The sequence below is a fragment of the Crocodylus siamensis genome, chromosome 1 (assembly GCF_052110815.1).
Source record: "Crocodylus siamensis isolate JL-2025a chromosome 1, ASM5211081v1, whole genome shotgun sequence".
Lineage (NCBI taxonomy): Eukaryota > Metazoa > Chordata > Crocodylia > Crocodylidae > Crocodylus > Crocodylus siamensis.
The window spans coordinates 210,205,448-210,223,483 of NC_143395.1; the positions used below are offsets into that span (position 1 = coordinate 210,205,448).

Here is an 18,036-nt window from a genome sequence, read left to right on the forward strand (position 1 = left end):
TTACTGTCCCTTGAAACGTCTGTGTGCATCTGCAGAAGTGACCATGTTCTCAGGTAGGATGCAAGGGACAGGTTAAATCCATCTGCACCAAATGAAGAGGGTGGTAGAAACAGACAGCAAGCCTGGGCACTCTGTTACAACCCTCACTGCCAGCTGTGGAAGAGACAGACAGGAGAGTAATCCAAGTTCCAGGGTGGTCCTAGAGCAAGGGTCCAATCAGCAAAAGGAGCCGGTGGAACCACAGAAATCATAGAGAAGCAGGGCTGCAAGGGACCTCCAGAGGTCATCTAGTCCAACCCCCTTCCTGAGGCAGGATCATCCCTGTCCAAACCATCCTATATAAATCCACTGCCTAACTTCTTAGCAAAACTATATAGTTAACCTTGACAGAACCCAAGACATAACATCCTAACCTACTACAGGTAAAGCAGGGAAACCACAGCAGCCAATATCTTTCTTCTGTAAAAGTTTGTTATAATATATGCTTGAGAGATCCCAAGTAGAGGGCCATGCCCCCTGCTAACAAAGGAAGGCAACCCCCCCCCCCCAGTCCATACCAATCTGACAGTGGGATAAAATTCCCTCCTGACTCCAAATATGGCGATTGGTCTGACCTTAAGCAAAGGGGCAAGACCTTCTAGCCAAGAACCTCCAGCTTTGGACCCAGCAGGAACACTGGCACATCCCAGTCAAAATCCACAGCCTTGGCTGCAGCCAACACCCAATGCCTCCGAGGGAGACTTAAAAATGCCCTGACACATGTAGCATGAGACTGGAGCTCAGCCTTTAGAGTGCAGTGTAGTCTCAGCAATGCAGTACCTGATCCTGCCATATTCCTGGCTCTCAGATCACACCCCATGGAGGGATGGAGACACCTCAGATTGAGACCCTCTGGCTAGCCCCAATGATCCCCACACAGGAGGCAGCTGTAGAAAAGGGAACTATCCCATTTAATGGTTCCTTGTTTCCGTCACAAACATATACATGTGTCATTGCACCACAAATGCGCAGCAAAGCAAAGTGCATGGAAGGGGTGGGGTGGCCAAGCCAATGCCCCCAAAGAAAGAAGAGACTCCCAAGCCCCTTGTGCAGGGTGCCAGGGATGCTGTAAGTGTTCAGTGAACAGGGAGGGCAGGGAGCCCAGCACTCAGTCCAGTTGGCACCAGTATAAGGTCCAGTTTGCAGAGAGGCACAGCTCTGGTTCTGCTTCTGTGCAGCACGAAGGGAGCAGGGGACCCAGGTCAAGTATACCAGGACAGGGGCCAGAGGACTTGGGGTTGGAAGGTCCCAGGAGCCCCAGTCCCAGGGATGCTGCTATAGTGAAGTGAGATCCTCTCTGCCTGAACCCCAGAAGGATCAAAGCAGGAGAAGGGAATACAGAGGGGACTGGAGGGGGCCCCACACGAGGGCCCTCACATCTATCTAGTTATTCCCACTTACATGTCCTTTTGGGGTGAATCCCCCACCTGGCCTGAGTCAGGAGGGGTTTGGTGACAGAGTTCTGACGGCAGTTCCACATCCCTGTCAGTTGCTCCAAGCCACGGCTTAGACACCCCCACCCTCTCCCTTGCCAGGAAGGTGGCAAAGGGATGGGGCCTTCCTAATTATCTGATGGAGGCTTCACTTGGGGGGTCACGATCGGACTCCTCTGTTTCTTCGTTTGTGGTTGATTCGCTGTTTGAGACTGGAGTGAAAGCAGGAGACTTTCTGAAAGAAAACAAAGAGAAGGGGTTATATAGGGAACAGCAGGTGGTGGGAAGGTGGGGAGAAGAGGACAAGATCACAGATACCAGCAGAGAGGAAGGGGTCACTTAAGAACTGGACAGGGGAGGGGGAGGGAAGCAGCAGAAATGTCCTCACTGGAGTGAGGGGAGTAGATGGCCAGCAGGGTTCTCCAGTGCTGAAAGGTGCAGGGAAGCCCCTGTGCACCAACAAGTGAAATGAACAACATGAGTCCTGAAAACATGTACAGGAGAGAGGAGTCTTATGGAACCGAGGTGCGCTGGTATCAGGAGAACCTGCTTAGAGTAGAGCCCTGAAAGTGCCTGACAAATTCAGGGAGGCCAAGGAGTGGGATGTGAAAGCATGAGCTTGTTGCAGCAGTGCCCAGGCTACAGCTACTCTGGTTTAATGCTCCCATTAGCTAGCACATCCTAGCAGTTCAGCAGCACTCTGTCCCTCTGCTAGGATGTGCTAGCTAATGGGATATCTCTTTAGATTACATCATCGCCTGTCAAAACTGACACCTGAGCATGATTCACTTTCTACAGACACATGGCACCAAAACTAGCTCCCAGGAGAAGGCTGTGAGGACATCATATCTCATCATTCAGAATCCAGCCCAGACAGGCTCCCAGACCCTCTGCTTGGACCCAGTTCACCTTCCAGCACTTGGACCAGAGCCTAGAAACCCTGGCCCTCTCTGTCTGGGAGCTCACCTGTCCCCAGACTGGGTGATGAGCCGGCGGCAGGTCTCCATCTGCACATCCAGCCCACGCTTCATGCTGCACATTTCCATGTACTCATGTAAATGTCGGTTCATGTCATTCTTTGCTGTGGCCAGCTCAAGCTGCACAAGGGGAGTAATGAGGAACTGAACCAGTTGGCAGGGCTCTGGCACATGCCCTATCTGGCTCAAAGGCACTGGCAATGCTCCCTCATGCCAAAGGGCATGAGCCAGCCAGCTTCACTAGCCAGCCAATTCCCAACTCCCTGTTCCTGCTATGGGCTTCCCCTCTCCTTCCACTCCTAAGGTCTATCCTCTCCTCTTCCATTCCTTATCCCTTTGTGCCATCATCTCTCCCACTTCCTCCTTCTCCCACCTCAATTTGGTCGATGGTTTCCTGATACTCCTTCTCACGGCTCTTGAAGAGAGACTCTGTGTCCTTAATCACCTTCTCTAGACTGTCATCCTGCTGCTGGGGAAAAAGAAGGGTGTAAACATAGAAATGCCAGACACTGGAAACCAGAGAGAGAGATTAGAGAAGGAACCAAAACAATGGGCTACATATGTGGCATGTAACCATTCACAAAGCTAACGGATAAGGCAGACAGTTCAAAGTCCACGGCTTCGAGCAGCCTACAGCTTTGCAAAGATACCTGGAGGATTTGGGCAAATATGTCATAGCTCAACTTAGAACTCGCAGCCACCTAGGGTCTGGGGAAGCAGGTGAAAAGCATGCTGAGTAGGGGTTTTGGCTAGGGGCCCTTCAAGGCCTCATTTTGGCCTATGAAGAACACATTTCATTCCCACTTGAGGGGAGGGTATTTTCACTGGTGGGTTTAAAAGACAGTGTGGGAGCCCAGAGCACAGATCTGAACACAGAAGGCTGCAGCGGGAAGAACACTTCTGTGCTCATATGTACAGCTGAAATTGGAGGCCACCATTACCTCGCTCTGTGCCTCTGCAGCTGCAATTGCATATCCAGAGAAATCCTCCCAGAGCAGCAGCGTTTCCTCAGTCTCCTCCCACGTGAGGCTGTCACAGTCATCCTCAAAGTCGTACTCCCGCCTGGGGAAAAAGAACCATGTATCAGTAGCAGGAAGAGCCATAAGGAGTGGGTCTGGAGTGCTGAACTCATCCTTAGGGCACAGTCTGGACAGACACAACAAATGTTCCAAGAATGTTATCAAATGGAAACTGGCCCACAAAGGTGCCAGATCAGAGGTGCCCGCACGTATTTTGCCAAAGGCTCCAAGTAGAAAGTGCACTGTTTAGGTATTCCAGTGCCATCGAACCGCCACCATGTGGTGCTGGTGAGTACCCACTGCTCCCCCTTCTCACTAAACAGCCAGTTCAACAAAGAGGCATTTCTGTACTTTACTGAAACTGGTGTGGTAGTACCCTGACTGGGACTGCCTAGATGTGTGTGTAGGGGAGGGAGGTGACTGGACTGCTGCTCCTGGGTTTCTGGGACCTGGGTGCTTTCACAGCTTTTAAAGAGCACTCCTCCCCACCGCCAAGTCATGCATCAATTATTTCAGTTCCTGGAAACTGACTGGCATTTGCTGCATACCAGACTAATTTGAGGGTAGGAGGGTGGCTAGGAGGACAGCCTGGACACAAGTCACGGAAAGCTTAGTATCTTCATGTAACATTGACCTGGTTCACAGAGAACCAGTTCTAAATAATATTCAATTATCTTTGAAAGGATGCAGGAGGTCTAAACCATTCTAAGCTGGCGTGTACATCTGGCCACTTGTGGTTTGAAGCACATTTAAACTGGGATAAAAGTGTTATGTCTGTCTGCACCAGTCCCAGACTCTCCCTCCAGCCAGAGCTGCAGGAAACTAGTAGGGTGCTGGCTGTGGAGTAGCTCCCAGCTACTCCAGTCTCAGCATCTTCCCAAAGTGAGAACTGGAGGAAGCAGGACAGGAGCAAGAGCCAGCCAGGCTGCACTCACAGCTGATTCAGCATCCTCTGCATCTCTTCATTAATGCTCATGGCTGTGGTCTCATCTTCCCCATCTTCAGGCTTCCTGGAGGCATCACTCTCGGACAGTGAAGTGTCCTCATCGCTGACCTGCTTCCGCTCTCGCTTCCGCCCTGCTGCGCCTGGGACCTTAATGGGAGACAAGTGCAGAGACTACAGAAACGAGGCCGGGTGCAAGGTTGGGGTGTAGGGAGTGGAAAGGAGATGGAGGGAAAGACAATGGTGCAGGGGCAGGGAGGGAGGGAGAGAAAGAAAGAAGGAAAGAAGAAGAAAAGAGTGGAAGAGAGAAAGAGAGAGACGGGCTCATTATGATCAGGTTAATGATGGTGCAATGACCAAAATGTGATTTTTAGCATATTTTTAAAATGAAAAAAAATTATGCAACTAAAGATGGAGTCTGTGAATCTGATGAGAAGAAATGTAGTTTCATTACAGAACTCAAATCACACCCCCCCCAGATGCAGAGAGAGGGAAAGAAAGGCAGAGAGAGGGGGAAAGGCAGAGAGAGAGAGAGGGAGTCTGAGAAAAGTGAAATATGTCAATATTTACAGTCAAACCTTTATTTTATAGAAAGTTTCTAATTTGTACATTTTTCTCAACTGAATGAAACTAACCAGCTGCTTCTGCAGGGGAGAGAGAGAGACAGAGGCAGAGAGCAAGGGGCAGCAACAGTGATAGAGAGAGAAAGAGACAGACAGCGAGACAGAGAGAGGGTGGGGAGGAGAGAGATGGAGTTAGAGACAGACACTTAGCACCATGTCTCCCTCTTCTGCAGCTGCTCCCCCATCACTGAGGGGACCCAGGGCCTAACACCTCTGAGTAAAGGGAGGTTGATGAATGCCCTACATAATGCTTGGAGCCTTCAGTAACTTTCCTGTCCTCCTCTGATTACTGGTTCATATCCCAGTGACTTGACCCAAGAGGGAGAGCTCATGAGCTCATGGAACAAGTCAGAGTGACTGAGCATCTCCTTAAAAGGGGCTAGCCACCTCCTTCAACTCTGCCATGACAATCTTTTTCCAAGAGGTGGCAGTGTAACTAGGAACAGCAGCAGGTGCCTCTCACCTGAAACATCTTGATCATGTCCTCACAGTTGCGCTGCTGTGCCACGTCGCACAACTTGGCCGTGATGTCAATTCGCCGGCAAATATCCATGTCCACCTTCATGGCCTTCTCCTGGATCTTGGTATCCAGCTCCGTGATGTTCTGACCCCACGAGAACCAGCCCAGAGGACAGAGGAGAATGGAACGTTACAAAAGGCCCTGGTCTGTATGTGCAGGGGACTGGTCTCCATGGCCCAGGTGGCCCTCCCCAGCCCCATGCTCCTGTGGTCCTCCTGTATGCCCAGGCTGTTGTTCCTATGGGTTGAAAATTCTCAGTGCACTGACAGGGCTTTTCTGGCAAAAAGCTCCTTCCCATGGTGCTGTACCTAGGGCTATGGCATTGCCAAGGGAGCTCACACTGCAACTAGCACACTGAGGGGGCTGGTGCCATCAGCGTCACTGGGGCAGCTTGCACTAGAGGCACTCACACTGGCTACTGCTGTGGACATCACATCCCCTTTGGGTTTGGCACTACCCTAGTAAAATCACTGCTGCCTATTAAGCAAAAGAACAGGGTGTGGAGGTGTCCATCAAGCAGGGGAGCGGTTGAGGTAGGGCACTCACATTGCTCATCAATCCCTTGAATACAACCAGCTCTGCCTTGAGCTGCTCCACCTTTAAGGCTAGTTCTTCTTGGCAAGCTTCAGCTTCCTGAGCTTCCTGATCATGGGGAGAAGAAGACAGCGATCAGAACTGGGAAGCAGCAGCAGGGGGCCAGGGATGCAGGGAGAGGACCCTCACCTCATGCAGCTCAGTTACTCGATCCTGAAGCTGGACACGCATAGTATACTCCTCTTCCCACCTGGTGAGACAAAGGTGCCAATTACACCCTTCCAGCTTTGCTGTCCCGCACAGCTGGGCAGGACAGAGCTGGCAGCTTCTGTGGGTTCCCTCCCTGACAGCTTAGTTGTGCACCACAAGATATGCTCCCACCTTGGGTGTAGGATGGGGAATGTGCTCTGGAATTCGCTTCTTCCCCTTCCAGACAGCTACAGCTGTTAGATGCATGTCACTCCCTTTGACCACAAGCCAGGCCCTCCATTCTTCTCTGCCAGCCTTACTTACTCTGCATTTACCAGCTGCCTTTCAGGCCATGCAGGAGAAGCTTGGGATACCCACCACAAACTGCCTGTGGCAGCTGCAGCACACACTAAGCCCTGAATTGGGCCAACTGGCAGATTGAGCCCAGTGTCCCTTCCTCCTCTGCCCGCTGTGCCAGATCAGACTAGTGACCTCCAGCTTGGGTTAGACTGGACTGCGCTAAACTGGTCAGCAGCAGACACTGAGCTGCATTAGGTGCTGCAGGGCTGCAGCAGGGCATGGTGAATGCGTGTGATATGCAGCATGTTTTATAGCAAGCAGTTCTGGGACACAGATGACAGTCTAATATTAGGCTGCATTGCACCATGAGAAGTTGTACTATTTTGGGCTGTGCCTGACTGTGAAGGGCTGTGGTATCATGAACTGTGTTGCTCTGCAAAGGGCTCCACTATACTGGGCCATAAGGGGTTTATTTACATTGGGCTATAATTGTAGTAATAATCTACTGCAACAAGATGAATTGAATGGTAATGGGCTATGCTGAATCAGCTTACTTTGCAGTAGGCTGTATTGGGCTCAGTTAGGCTGGGCTGGGTTATAACTGGTCACCTTACATTAGGCTGGATTGTGTCACAAAAGACTTATCTGCCTTGCGCTGTAGAAGTCAGAGCTATTCTGAACACAACTGGAAAGTGACTGGCAGTTCTATACTGAATTGTGTTGTGATGTAATGGGTTACGTGATAGGGAGCTCTATTTCACTCCCTCTCCTGTGAACAACTTCCTAGGCAGTGGTGTACTGTACTGCAGTGTGTTTACAGGCTGCATTTCACATTGCTAATCAACTGCATTACATCAAATATATCGCTGGTGTTGTCAGTAGTGGTCTGGGCTGCCCCCTGCTCCACTGTGGTGGTCAGTGCAATTGAGGCATGTTGCTGTTGCATTTCTAGTTCCTCCAGGCAAGGGGTATTTTCTCTAGACAGAGATCATTGCACTGGACACATCCAAGATTTCTAGTCCCTGTATGTATTATAAGTAAAGTTGTAACCATCAGTGTTTTGCCCAGAGTCCCAGTTCTTGGAGTCATCCAGTGATATAAGATCTCAATTTGCATTTTTAACAAAGCACATTTGAAATACAAGCAAAAGATAAGACATAACACAAGAACCGCACAGTTATCTTGAGATTTTTAAGTCAGCCTCAGGATTTTTAAGGGTTGGACTCAGACTTTTCAAAGAGCTGGGGCTGGCCATACTGCTGCTAACCTGAACTTTAAGATAACATCCAGCTCTAAAGTTGTGCACTGTTCTTTTCCCAGACTGTTCCAGACCACTGTCTGAGACAGCTGTCCATCAGTAAAGAAGGGTCACTCCTCCGTCCTCAACTGGGGAGAACAGGTGAAGGAAGGGGAAAAAAAAACAAAAACAAAAAAGGCCGTCAGAAGAAAGGAGAGTGCTAGAGATAAGGTTTATTTATGTGGGAACTGATCCAACTAGGCTTCCCTCTCTGGGGAGAGACTGCATTCCCCAAAACAAAAAATATTTCTCTCACTACCCCTCCCCCTCCTAGTCCCTCTAGCCTTGCCTAGACTTTGAAAAGAAATCCTTTTTGATGAAAATGTTTCTAAGCATCAGGTTCCAAAAACCATTAGGGAAGATGGGTTAAGTGCTGGTACTGAACATAACACTGGGATGGAAAGCAACAATGATTTCTGCAGGAAGCAAAATTTCTGCATGTCCTCTCTATCCTTCACCAGCCCTCTTACTCCTTCCCTTTCAGTCATTTCCCCTGTTTCACTCCTTTCTCTGTACCTCTCTGCCATTCTCCTCTGCAATGCACCATTCCTAATAATAACCTCACTGCACCACTTCCCCCACAGCCCAGCCCTGCCCAGAGACTCAGAGGCATTCTGGATGCTGTTGACGCTGGCTGTGAGTAAGTGTCCTCCTGTAACCCCTGCATACTGCTTCACCACCCACAGTCCCCACTGGGAGCCACAAACTCCTCCATCCTGCTCAATGTACACATGTCTCCAACACCTCTGTGCCACCCTCCTCTCCAACCAGCCACAGTGCTAAGAGATGGGAGGGGAAGGAAAGTGATAAAGTTCAGAAGGTCCACAGACCCTATAGCCCAGGCTACCCACCAACCAGGCAACACCAGGCCATCACCCAACCCACAGACAAGGATCAGCCACTCTTCTAAAGCCTGCCACCCCCAGTGACATTATAAGGAAATAAATCTAGGGAGAAAAAAAAGAATCCAATGCACCTTTAAAATTAGCTTAATCTAGCCTGGGGCCACACACATTTGTGGGCCTCAGATGCAGGCATATGACTATTGTATGGCATTGCTAGAGGGCAGAGTTAAGGTTCTTTGGATGGTCTAACTTCTGTGTCTCCATCCCTTACTATGTTTGGATTACTTCCAAGTTTGACTCCTAGGCCTGTAGCACCAGGTTCTGGTGGAATGGCACCATCTCTGTAACACTGTCCATTCCAAGTCACCATGGCACATACCTGAAGATGTGATGCTGCCTCAGTATAGCTCTCATCTAGAATCATTTTCCTGTGTTCATATGTGGCAGGGGGAAAGGGCAGACATAGTGGGACTCCCAGTTGCAGAGCACTTGGCAGGGCAACACACATCCCCTCCCCCCACCAAATCACTGACTCATCATCAGTTATTCCTATCCATCCCGAGCATGGCCTGCAACAAGCCTGATTCTTGTTGCTGTATCGTTTGTCTTTGCTCCTGATCCACTCCCACATACTGCATTTTGCTTCAAAGTCCTGCATATTTAAAGAGACACTCTCCACTTCACACAGCTGTGAGTTGTCTGCAGTTTGGAGGCCTTCTGGTCAAGGCTGTGGGAATGTAGTGACTGTGCCCCTGGTACCTTTCCAGGACACAATGACTTAATCCCCCAAAGTTAAAGGACTGAGATTTACTAAGCTACCATGACTCCTCTTCTACAATATAGCCTTAACTCTGCCCTCTATGAAGGGGAAGACAACTGGGAACTTTCAGGGTTTGCAGCATGTATGGTTTGGTAATTAAGCACTCACACTGGAAAAGGACACAAGGAGGCCAAGGAAGAATTGAGCACTGCACCAGACCAGTAACTGTAACTCTGCATGTGAATTGCCCATGTCTTTAAGAAACTAAGGGACAGGCTAAAGGGGCAACAGGGAAAGCCCAACAGACATAGGTTGCCACTCCTTAGGTATTAACCCCCTCCTCCTCCTGGCCTCTACATGCCTCTAACAGGGCTAGCAGGCCAAGGTGAGGAAACAGCAAGGTAGCTAAAAGTCATTAAAGAAGTCAGCTGCCAACTGGAAACAGCCTGGGGTGCAGAGACCCACAGTCTCTATGGCAATGTGATAGGAAGGCCTTTGTGCTCTCTTTGCTCCTGAGAGAGTGGGAGGAAGTGGGGGTGGCACAGAAATACCTGACTGGAAAAAAAGTGTTGGGGGGAATCAGAGAAAAGCAGGGCTGAAAGGGACGTCTAAAAGTCATTTAGTCCAATCCCCTGCCTGAGGCAGGATCATCCCTGTCTAGTCATCTCATACAAATCCTCATGTAGCACCGTAACTAGCCACAGGCAAAGCAGGGAGACAACGGCAGCCAGCGTCCTGCTGCTGAGAGATATTAAATACACTTGAAAGATCCAAGGAAAAGGATCATGCCCCTCTGCTACAAAGGAAGGCAACCTCCACCCCTGCCCATAGAATTTTACCCCCTACTCAAATTGGTTTCTCGACTCCAAATGCGGCGATCAGTCTGACCACAAGCAGGAGCACTGGCACACCCCAGCCAAAAGACACACCTTTGGCTGCAGCTACCACACCCAATGTTTCTAAGGAAAGTGCCCCCCCACCACCACCTCCAGCATATACAACAACAGGAGGGGAAAAAAAATCCTTCCAGGATGCATTCAGCAATCAGCAAAGGGAGAGACATGGGAAATACCTATAGCATAGGCATAGCTGCGCCTAAATCTTTCCTGATTAATACTTATCCAGTCTCTTCTTGAATACCTCCTACAGTGGAGGTCTCATGGCCCTTTCCTTCCAGTAGGGGCTCTGAAAAGCTCACAGCTGTCTATTGCAGAGGGCCCCTGGCATGCAGAAGGGGTTTGGGACTGTATCCTCCTCCCAGCTCCTGGAAACAGTCTAAAAATGTATAACACCAGGAACAACACTGGCCCCAAGCCCACAGTGACTCTAAACCCACCCTAATGCATCTCTGGAAGACCCTACACAAGATGCTGCCGAGAGCTGGGCCAACTATGAAGAGCCTCACTCCCCAAAGCATTAGAGTTTGCTAGAGCAGCTAAAACTGACTCAACTATAAACAATCTGAGAGCCTGGCCATGCTCCCAGAGCCAAAATAACCCGCAGATTTAGAAAATGAGACAGAGATGCAAGCAATGTACTACAGCAGAAGTGAACAGGGTTTTACCATGTCAGCTGCTCTGTGATAATTATCCACATGCATGCTTTTATCCCAGAGTAAGTGGAAGCTAAGCTACAGTAGTTTAGCTCTATTTTATGTCAAAGTTTTGGTACCACAGTTTAGCTTCCAGTTGTCACACAGTAACTGCCTGTGTAGGCTCTTGCCCTGTGACATGTGGGGTTCTTCAAAGCCCCTCCTCTTGTACCTCACAGTAAAGAGTCTGCATGTTCACACCTTCAGGGACTCTGGGGTGTGGTGCATGATGGGACACTGGGCTACTGAGCCCCGTGAATGGCACATGCCCCCAGCGGCTGGGGGGGGCACGACCACACTGGTGGCAGTGGGAACATGGCTGCAGTGAGCAGGGAGCTCCCGGAGAAACTGCCGGCACTGTTGGCAGCAAGAGAGAGGGAGTGGCGACCACCCACAGGCACCACCAGCAGCATCGGCAGTGGCCAGCAGGGATTGCTGACTGCCCGCAGATGCCACCGGCGGTGGAGAGTGGTGACTGCCTGCAGAGGGTGCACGTTGCCCCTGCTGAACCCTCTGTAAGTACCCCAACCCCATGTCACTCCATCTTCCTAAATCCCACAGAAAATAGGGAAGGCCCCCAAGACCTCTAAAACGATTGGTGTGACCCTCCCAAACACCACACAGGTTGGTGATGGAGTGTCAAGGACAGACACCAGCTCTCTGCCTCATTTCTGCCTGCTGGCCTGGTCTCATTCACTGCCCATGACCCTGGTGCTGAAATACCCCTATTAAAGACCCTGCCCCTTCAGCTTTATCAGATTCATTTGGAAAGGCAAACAGACTTGCAGTCCATCCTTCCTGGGGTAAGCCTGGTATTGGACAAATTGTCTGTCCTCCACCCTGCAACTGGGGAGAGAGGGGTGGCAATGATAGCTGGTTGCCCCAAGAAAAGAACCAGAAGGGAGCGGGAGGGGAGGGGAGAGGAGAGGGAGGGAAATAAAGGCAGTTGGTGAAAGGGGCACACTGACTCCCTGCTACCTGGTTCCCAGCCCACCCTCCCTGGGCCCCAGGCAGGTATTTCACAGAAGGGTCTACCTACCCTACGTTGCCACTCCATGGAGTGGGAGAGAAAGGCTCGTGACTTTTGGTTCAGTGGGCTCGGGGCCTGGCTCTTGAAGTGGAGGCTGAAGCTGAAGTTCAGTGGCCCATGTTTTGAGCAGATGCTGTCCACTTGCTTAACCCTTTTGCCACGTTAAAAAAATAACCCCCCCAAAATGTCATAAAGGGAAGATGTTAAAAATAGGTCACTGAGAGGGAAGGGGGGGGTGAAAGTGTCTGCAGGCCCAAATTATACCCAACTCTGCCTTGGGCCATGCCACTCTTTGGACCAATCTCATTACAGACACCAGTTTTAAAAGGTGAAGCTCAGCTGTTAAAAAAGAGCCCTTGCCACCTTGGAACAGAACCAGAATACCCAGGGGCCACCGAGGCTGTTTCTCCTCCTGCCAGGTGACAAGTCAAGCCCTAGATCCATCACCCTTGCCTTGCAGGGGTCCCCACACTTGCCAGGATGCCAGAAGACTGGGCTACACAGGGCTGCTTGGCCTGTCTGCACTGCAGGAGGGAGGGAAACAGAGGCCAGCAACCGGGGCCCCTCCAGGACAACCCATCCATCCCAGACCTTGCCTCCGACACCTGCTCGCTAGAGTCATCGGAGCCTGCTCAGCTGCACCCACTGCCCCTCTCCTTCCATCCCCCCTTGCCTGCCAGCCTCAGTGCTAGTAATTGGGGGGGGGGGGTAGAGGGTCCAACAGCGCCAGTGCCCAGTCATGTTCACCCACTCTGGGCTTGGTGGGGAAGAGTGGGCAGTGGCCCTTGGGTGCCAGGGAGGCAGGGACCTGGAGAAGGAGAAGGGGGAGAGCCTTGCCACCCCCACCCCATCCTGCACCTGCGCTTGTACTCGTCGCGCTCCCGCTTGACCTTGGCCAGGACGTTGTAGAGGGCACGGATCTCAGGGGTGATGGTGTCGATCTGCACTCCCACGCCGTCGGGGTGCACCCAGGACACGCCAGGCCCCTGCAGCAGCGTGGGCTCGGCGCCGGGCCCGAGCCGGCGCGCCTGCGAGAAGGACCAGATGGTGCCGGGCAGGAGGCGCGAGGGGGCGGGCGGCGGCGGCGGCAGCGGGGCGCCGGGGTGGCAGCCGGGCGAGCCCAGGGCGCGGAAGGGCAGGGGCCGGGCGCTGCCGGGGCCGGGGCCCGGGCCCAGCCCCAGCGCGAGGGGGCGGGCGGGCGGCGCGGGGCCGGGGCCGGTCTGCACGGCCTGGTCCCGGCGCGGGGCGGCGGCGGCGGCGGCGGGGCGGCCCAGCGCCTGCTGCAGCTGCTTCTCCAGCTGCCGGTTGCGGCGCTCCAGCTCGTGCACCTTGGCCAGGAAGCAGCGGAAGCGCAGGTTCAGCGTCTTCAGCACGTGGATGTTGGAGCCCAGGTCGTTGCGCAGCGCCATGGCCGCGGGCGGCGGCGGCAGCGGCGGCTGCTCCGCGCCCAGCACGTCCGGCCCGGCCGCCGCCTCGCCCGCCAGCGCCAGCGGCTGCAGCAGCGGCAGCGCCAGCGGCTCCGCCTCGGCCAGGCCCTGCTGCTCCTGCTGCAGCAGGAAGAGGTTGGGGCCGAAGAGCGGGTTCATGGCTGCGGCGGCCGGCAGGTGCCCGGGGCGAGCGCCGCTGCAGAGGGCGGTGCAGCGCCAGCCGGGCTGCGGCGGAGCAGGGAGGAGCCGCGGGTCCCTGCCCCCGCCGCAAGCCCCGCCCCAAGTCAGGCAGGAGGCGGGGTAGATGCGCACCTCGCAGACCAACTCAGTGGGATGGTGGATGGAGCAAGCAAGCACACGCTTTTGGGGGTTGAAACTCCGTTCATCAGCTGCTGTGAAAGGAGGTCCAGAAAGCGGAGCATGAAACAAATCAGAATTAAACAGGCAACGATGTCTTAGGGTGACATTTTTTTAGTGGTCCAGTAAAAGATACCACCCTCAGAAATCCTTGCCTCTGGCAAAATTTCTGGACCATCCATAACATCACTTTTACACTGCCCAATGAGAATACAAAAGACAAGGGGTGTAGGAGGGAGAGTGAGATGGGGGCGCAGGGCAAAGGGAGCAGTGCCAGGAGAGATAAATAAACAAAGGTTAAATGGGCAGGCACAAAGCCAAGCAAATCCAGGCAATGAGATAAGATGGGCCAGCACCACATGGGAACTTTGTAGCAGAGGCAGGGGAGGGTCCAATCAGCCTCTCACCTTGGGCCAGTCCTACAGCAAGGGCCTCCTTATCCTCACCCACCCCTGGCTCACCAGAGCTCATCATTATCAAACTCTATTCTCTGGAGCCTGGGGCACCTGCACACCCTGAGTACCACCCGAATCCATTGCCAGGCAGGCCACCCGCCTCTGAGCCAAGCGGGGAGAGCAAGGTGCAGGGGACAGGGCTGGACAGCAGAGCACCCTGTGGCTTCTGCGTCTGCTTCCATTCCCTGTGACCCATGTTACATATGTCACCCTATAAGCGCTTTTTTAGTGAGACAAAAAGCAAATGTTTATACATTTGTGCTGTTTGTCATTCTAAAAAGAAAGGCTGGTATGTTGCACAATGTCAGGTAAAGCAACAAAAACTTTGCCTTTTCAGAAAGCAACTTCTTTGTCATGAGAAGCTTTCCCATGACAAGTATAAGGTCTGGACAGTCTCTCTAAGTCTGACCCCTGGTGTCCCTCCATGCTCCCTCTCCCCCTTCAAGGCAACCACCTGATCAGCCCTTGGCCTTGCCAGGCAGCTGTGGTGACAAGGCTGCAGCAGCAGCGGGGCCTGACCGACACCAGCAACCCACTAAAGCACTAGGAACTTCAGCCTGTAACAGTGCAGGTGTTTTATCCATTCCCACTGGTCCTGGCAAGGGTTAATCAGGTAACAGAGATCACCTTATCAGCTCCTGCCTTGTAGGCAGCTTGTGGGCAGCCCCATCACCTGTTTCCACTCCAGCAACAGCTGACGGGGAAGGCAAGAAAGCCTGCCATTGAGCCTGTCCTCCTCACTGGTGGGCTTCCCTGGTGGCAGGGAGAACTAAGGAGCAGCCCCCTACTGGGGAATGTGCCTTTGTGATGCCAAGGGGCTTGTGTGCACGCTCATAGTATTTTTCTACTTTTGAAGCACCACAAAAATAGTGTGTCGAAGGCCAGGGTGGCATCCATTGGCCCCTGTGGGGAACAGCAAGTGCTTTGAGGGGATGCTTTCCTCAGCTTCCCTCTCTTTGAACTTGTATTGATGTTGCTTCCACAGCTGCTTGCTTTTTTGTCCCCCTAATCAGTTGTGCCTCGGCACTGGGACCCTCTTCCTCAGGACAAGAGGGCTGGGCCTAGGCTCATCCTGCCAGAGGTGCTCACGGGATGCTTGGAGGAGGCCTGTCCTTCAGTATCCTGCAGAGGTAGAAGCCACTCTGCTGCCTGGCTGTTAGTGGGGGATGTGGCAGAGGCCTCCCTGCCACCAGTCAACTGCTTTCTCCCTGCCCCTGCAACTGTTTTGCTCCAAGCACTGGTGGGCCTTGCCCCCATGCCTGCTATCTTCCCACATGCATTCCTTCATCCTCCTGTTTGTTTATTTGCTCCCTCCTCTATGCCCCATCATCCCTTTCCTGCCAGGTTCCCACCCTCATCCATGTGCTCGCCTCATGACAGGTCACCATCCAGCCAGTGGCAGTTGTGCATGTTGATGTGAACCTGGAGGAGTTCTCCCTGATGTCCCTGTAAGAAATGTCCCACTGCATCCACTGTGTACCAGGGAGGCTTGGTGCTTTCTCCGCTGGGCCCTGGAGTGTTGGCTTGGAAGAAGTGGAGAGTGCCTCTGAGTTTACAGAAGGCCCTGGCAGCACTGGTGACCCTTCTCACCTGGTTCCTCTCTTCAACCAGCTGCAGTGTCTCCCATTTTCATGCTAGGCCTCATGGGCAGATCCTGATGCCCACAGCCACTAGGCAAGGCCATCGGGGTTGGGGGTGGAGGTGACACCAGTAAGGGTAGGGAAGTCCCATCCTCTGCCTGGTGTCCCATCCCTTGCTCTTTCTGCCTCTCCACTTTGAGTGCACCCCTGGCTGGCCAGTCCTCCAGCCCCTCTGATAGAGGTTGGGCAGTTGTCTCAGGCCATGAGGGAGAGGCAGTACAGCAAATCCTAATCCCAGGCCAGTACTCACTATGATTTGGAGGAATGTCTCTTGAGCAGCATGCAAGGTCACCACTTGGCCTTCTTTTACATCACCCAGGAAAGTCTAGAAAGTGAAGCTGGCCAGAGAGACACCAGCAGGGGAGGATGCCGATGTGTTCTTCCTCTCTCCCAGAGGTCCTTTATGCGGGGGGAAGCTGGGAGAAGACTCCCCACGCTCACACTCTCCCACCTTTTCTTCTTCCCCGACAGCTCCTAGGAGGAACCTATCTGGGTTGCTGACAAGGAAGCCCCATAGCCATCTCTGAGAGGAAACACTCCCCCCTATGCCTCAGCCTAGGTGCTGAATCTATTGTGCTGCCCATTCCTGTTTCCCCACTTTCCCCTCCCCAGCTCATTGGTCATGTGATTTCAGCCGCTGGGATGCCCGTTCCTTCCAGCCACAAATGGCAACAAGTTATAGGTTGCTGAGCCTATTGGGGAAAACAGCTGGTGCCAAGGAGCTGAACCATCAGCCTTTCAAGGAAGTCACTCTGGTACAGGGCATTTTACTTGTGAAGAAGCACAACCCAGCAGCACTAACACCAAACACTGCTGTGACTTGACTCAAGTCCACAGTAGTGTGGCCCAGTCCTGCTGGGTTGTGGCTACTTCCCAAGTAAAATTCGCTGGATAGGCAGTAGCTCTGTTAACCTTTGAACAAAGGGGACAGGCTCAGTCAGAACCTAGCTGCACTGAAGGCACACAATGCTCGGAGAAACTCTGCCCAATGGAGATGGAAGTTGAGCACTTAAGAGTGCTCATGAGATGCTCCCAATTCACTCCAAGGTCTCACATATATCACTCCTGCAGCCAGCAAATACCAAAAGAATGGGGTAAGAGGAAGGTAAGTGCTGAAGTTTATATCTGGATAGCAACCCCCAGCCTTCTTGTGGGACAGGGCAGACGTGGCGCACATGTCCTGCCTTGGTCCAGATGTTCTGCTGTCAGGCTCTGCCAGGGTTCCTCAGCAGGTTAGTGCAGCACCTCCTAGGGAATATGACCCTCATGAGCAGCAGCTCTTTTGCCACCATTTAAGATACACACCAAAGCATTGCCTCAGATTCTGCTCTTACAAGGGTCTTCTGAGAACCTGGAAGCTGGTATCCACAGCTTAGTCTTCACTGGCCTGTTGGTGCATCACCCGTGTCTTATCACATAAGTGGTGGAGGCTGCCTTGTATTGGCAGTTGGTCCCAAATGGTGGTACTCAGAGATACTCTGGACCAGTCAGCATCACTGTGTACTCCACAATGCTTGCTCAGCATGTCCCTAGGAGGTAAAAGTAGTCCTTGTCTCGAGCAGGAGCTGCAGAAGGGTCCTCCCCATCCACACCCCAGACCTCCAAAGCAGGAGTTAAGTTCCTCCAAGCTCCATGGGTACAGTTTCTTACAGTCAGTCTCTGTCTCTCTCTCCCCTCCCCCCACACCATCCTGTCCAACCCTGATACTAGGTGATGGGACTTTTCCCAGCCTCTCAGTGGGTTGGCCATTATTGTACTTTAATTGCACAAACCATTAGGCACATCAGTTGACAATACTTTCACCACAGCCCTGGGGACAGACATTTGCTTTATATCAGGGATCAGGAACATATGGCCTAAGACCTTGCATCCAGGCCACACAGCAGGAAGACATCGCTTGTACCTTAGGTGGATGGTAGGGAGAAGTGGTGGCAACTGAATCAGAAGTACTGGTCCACCTCAGACCCAGTCCAGGCTGATCAAGGCAACTGCTGCAAAATCTTGCCAACTGTTGTTGTAACATACTTTAAAGGAAAAAATGCAAAGGGGTTCTAGAG

The 18,036-nt window shown here is 52.5% G+C and overlaps 1 protein-coding gene across 8 annotated transcripts; it reads right to left on the reverse strand.

Moving 5' to 3' along the window:
* Positions 1-927: 927 nt before the first annotated feature.
* On the reverse strand, positions 928-13,785 carry IFFO1 (intermediate filament family orphan 1). Of its 8 annotated transcripts, none has more exons than XM_090054687.1 (10): positions 12,959-13,782; positions 6,278-6,338; positions 6,101-6,196; positions 5,498-5,638; positions 4,990-5,055; positions 4,404-4,585; positions 3,391-3,511; positions 2,823-2,918; positions 2,439-2,569; positions 928-1,707 (listed from the first exon to the last, which is right to left on the reverse strand). In XM_090054687.1, exons 1-10 carry the CDS (start codon positions 13,684-13,686, stop codon positions 1,605-1,607), a joined length of 1,725 nt encoding a protein of 574 aa, XP_089910813.1. In that variant the 5' UTR covers positions 13,687-13,782; the 3' UTR covers positions 928-1,604. The 8 variants fall into 8 exon arrangements, with proteins under 8 accessions (XP_089910813.1, XP_089910824.1, XP_089910873.1 ...); XM_090054698.1 differs by having other exon boundaries at positions 2,823-2,915; positions 12,959-13,781; XM_090054747.1 differs by lacking the exon at positions 2,439-2,569 and having other exon boundaries at positions 12,959-13,785.
* Positions 13,786-18,036: the final 4,251 nt, after the last annotated feature.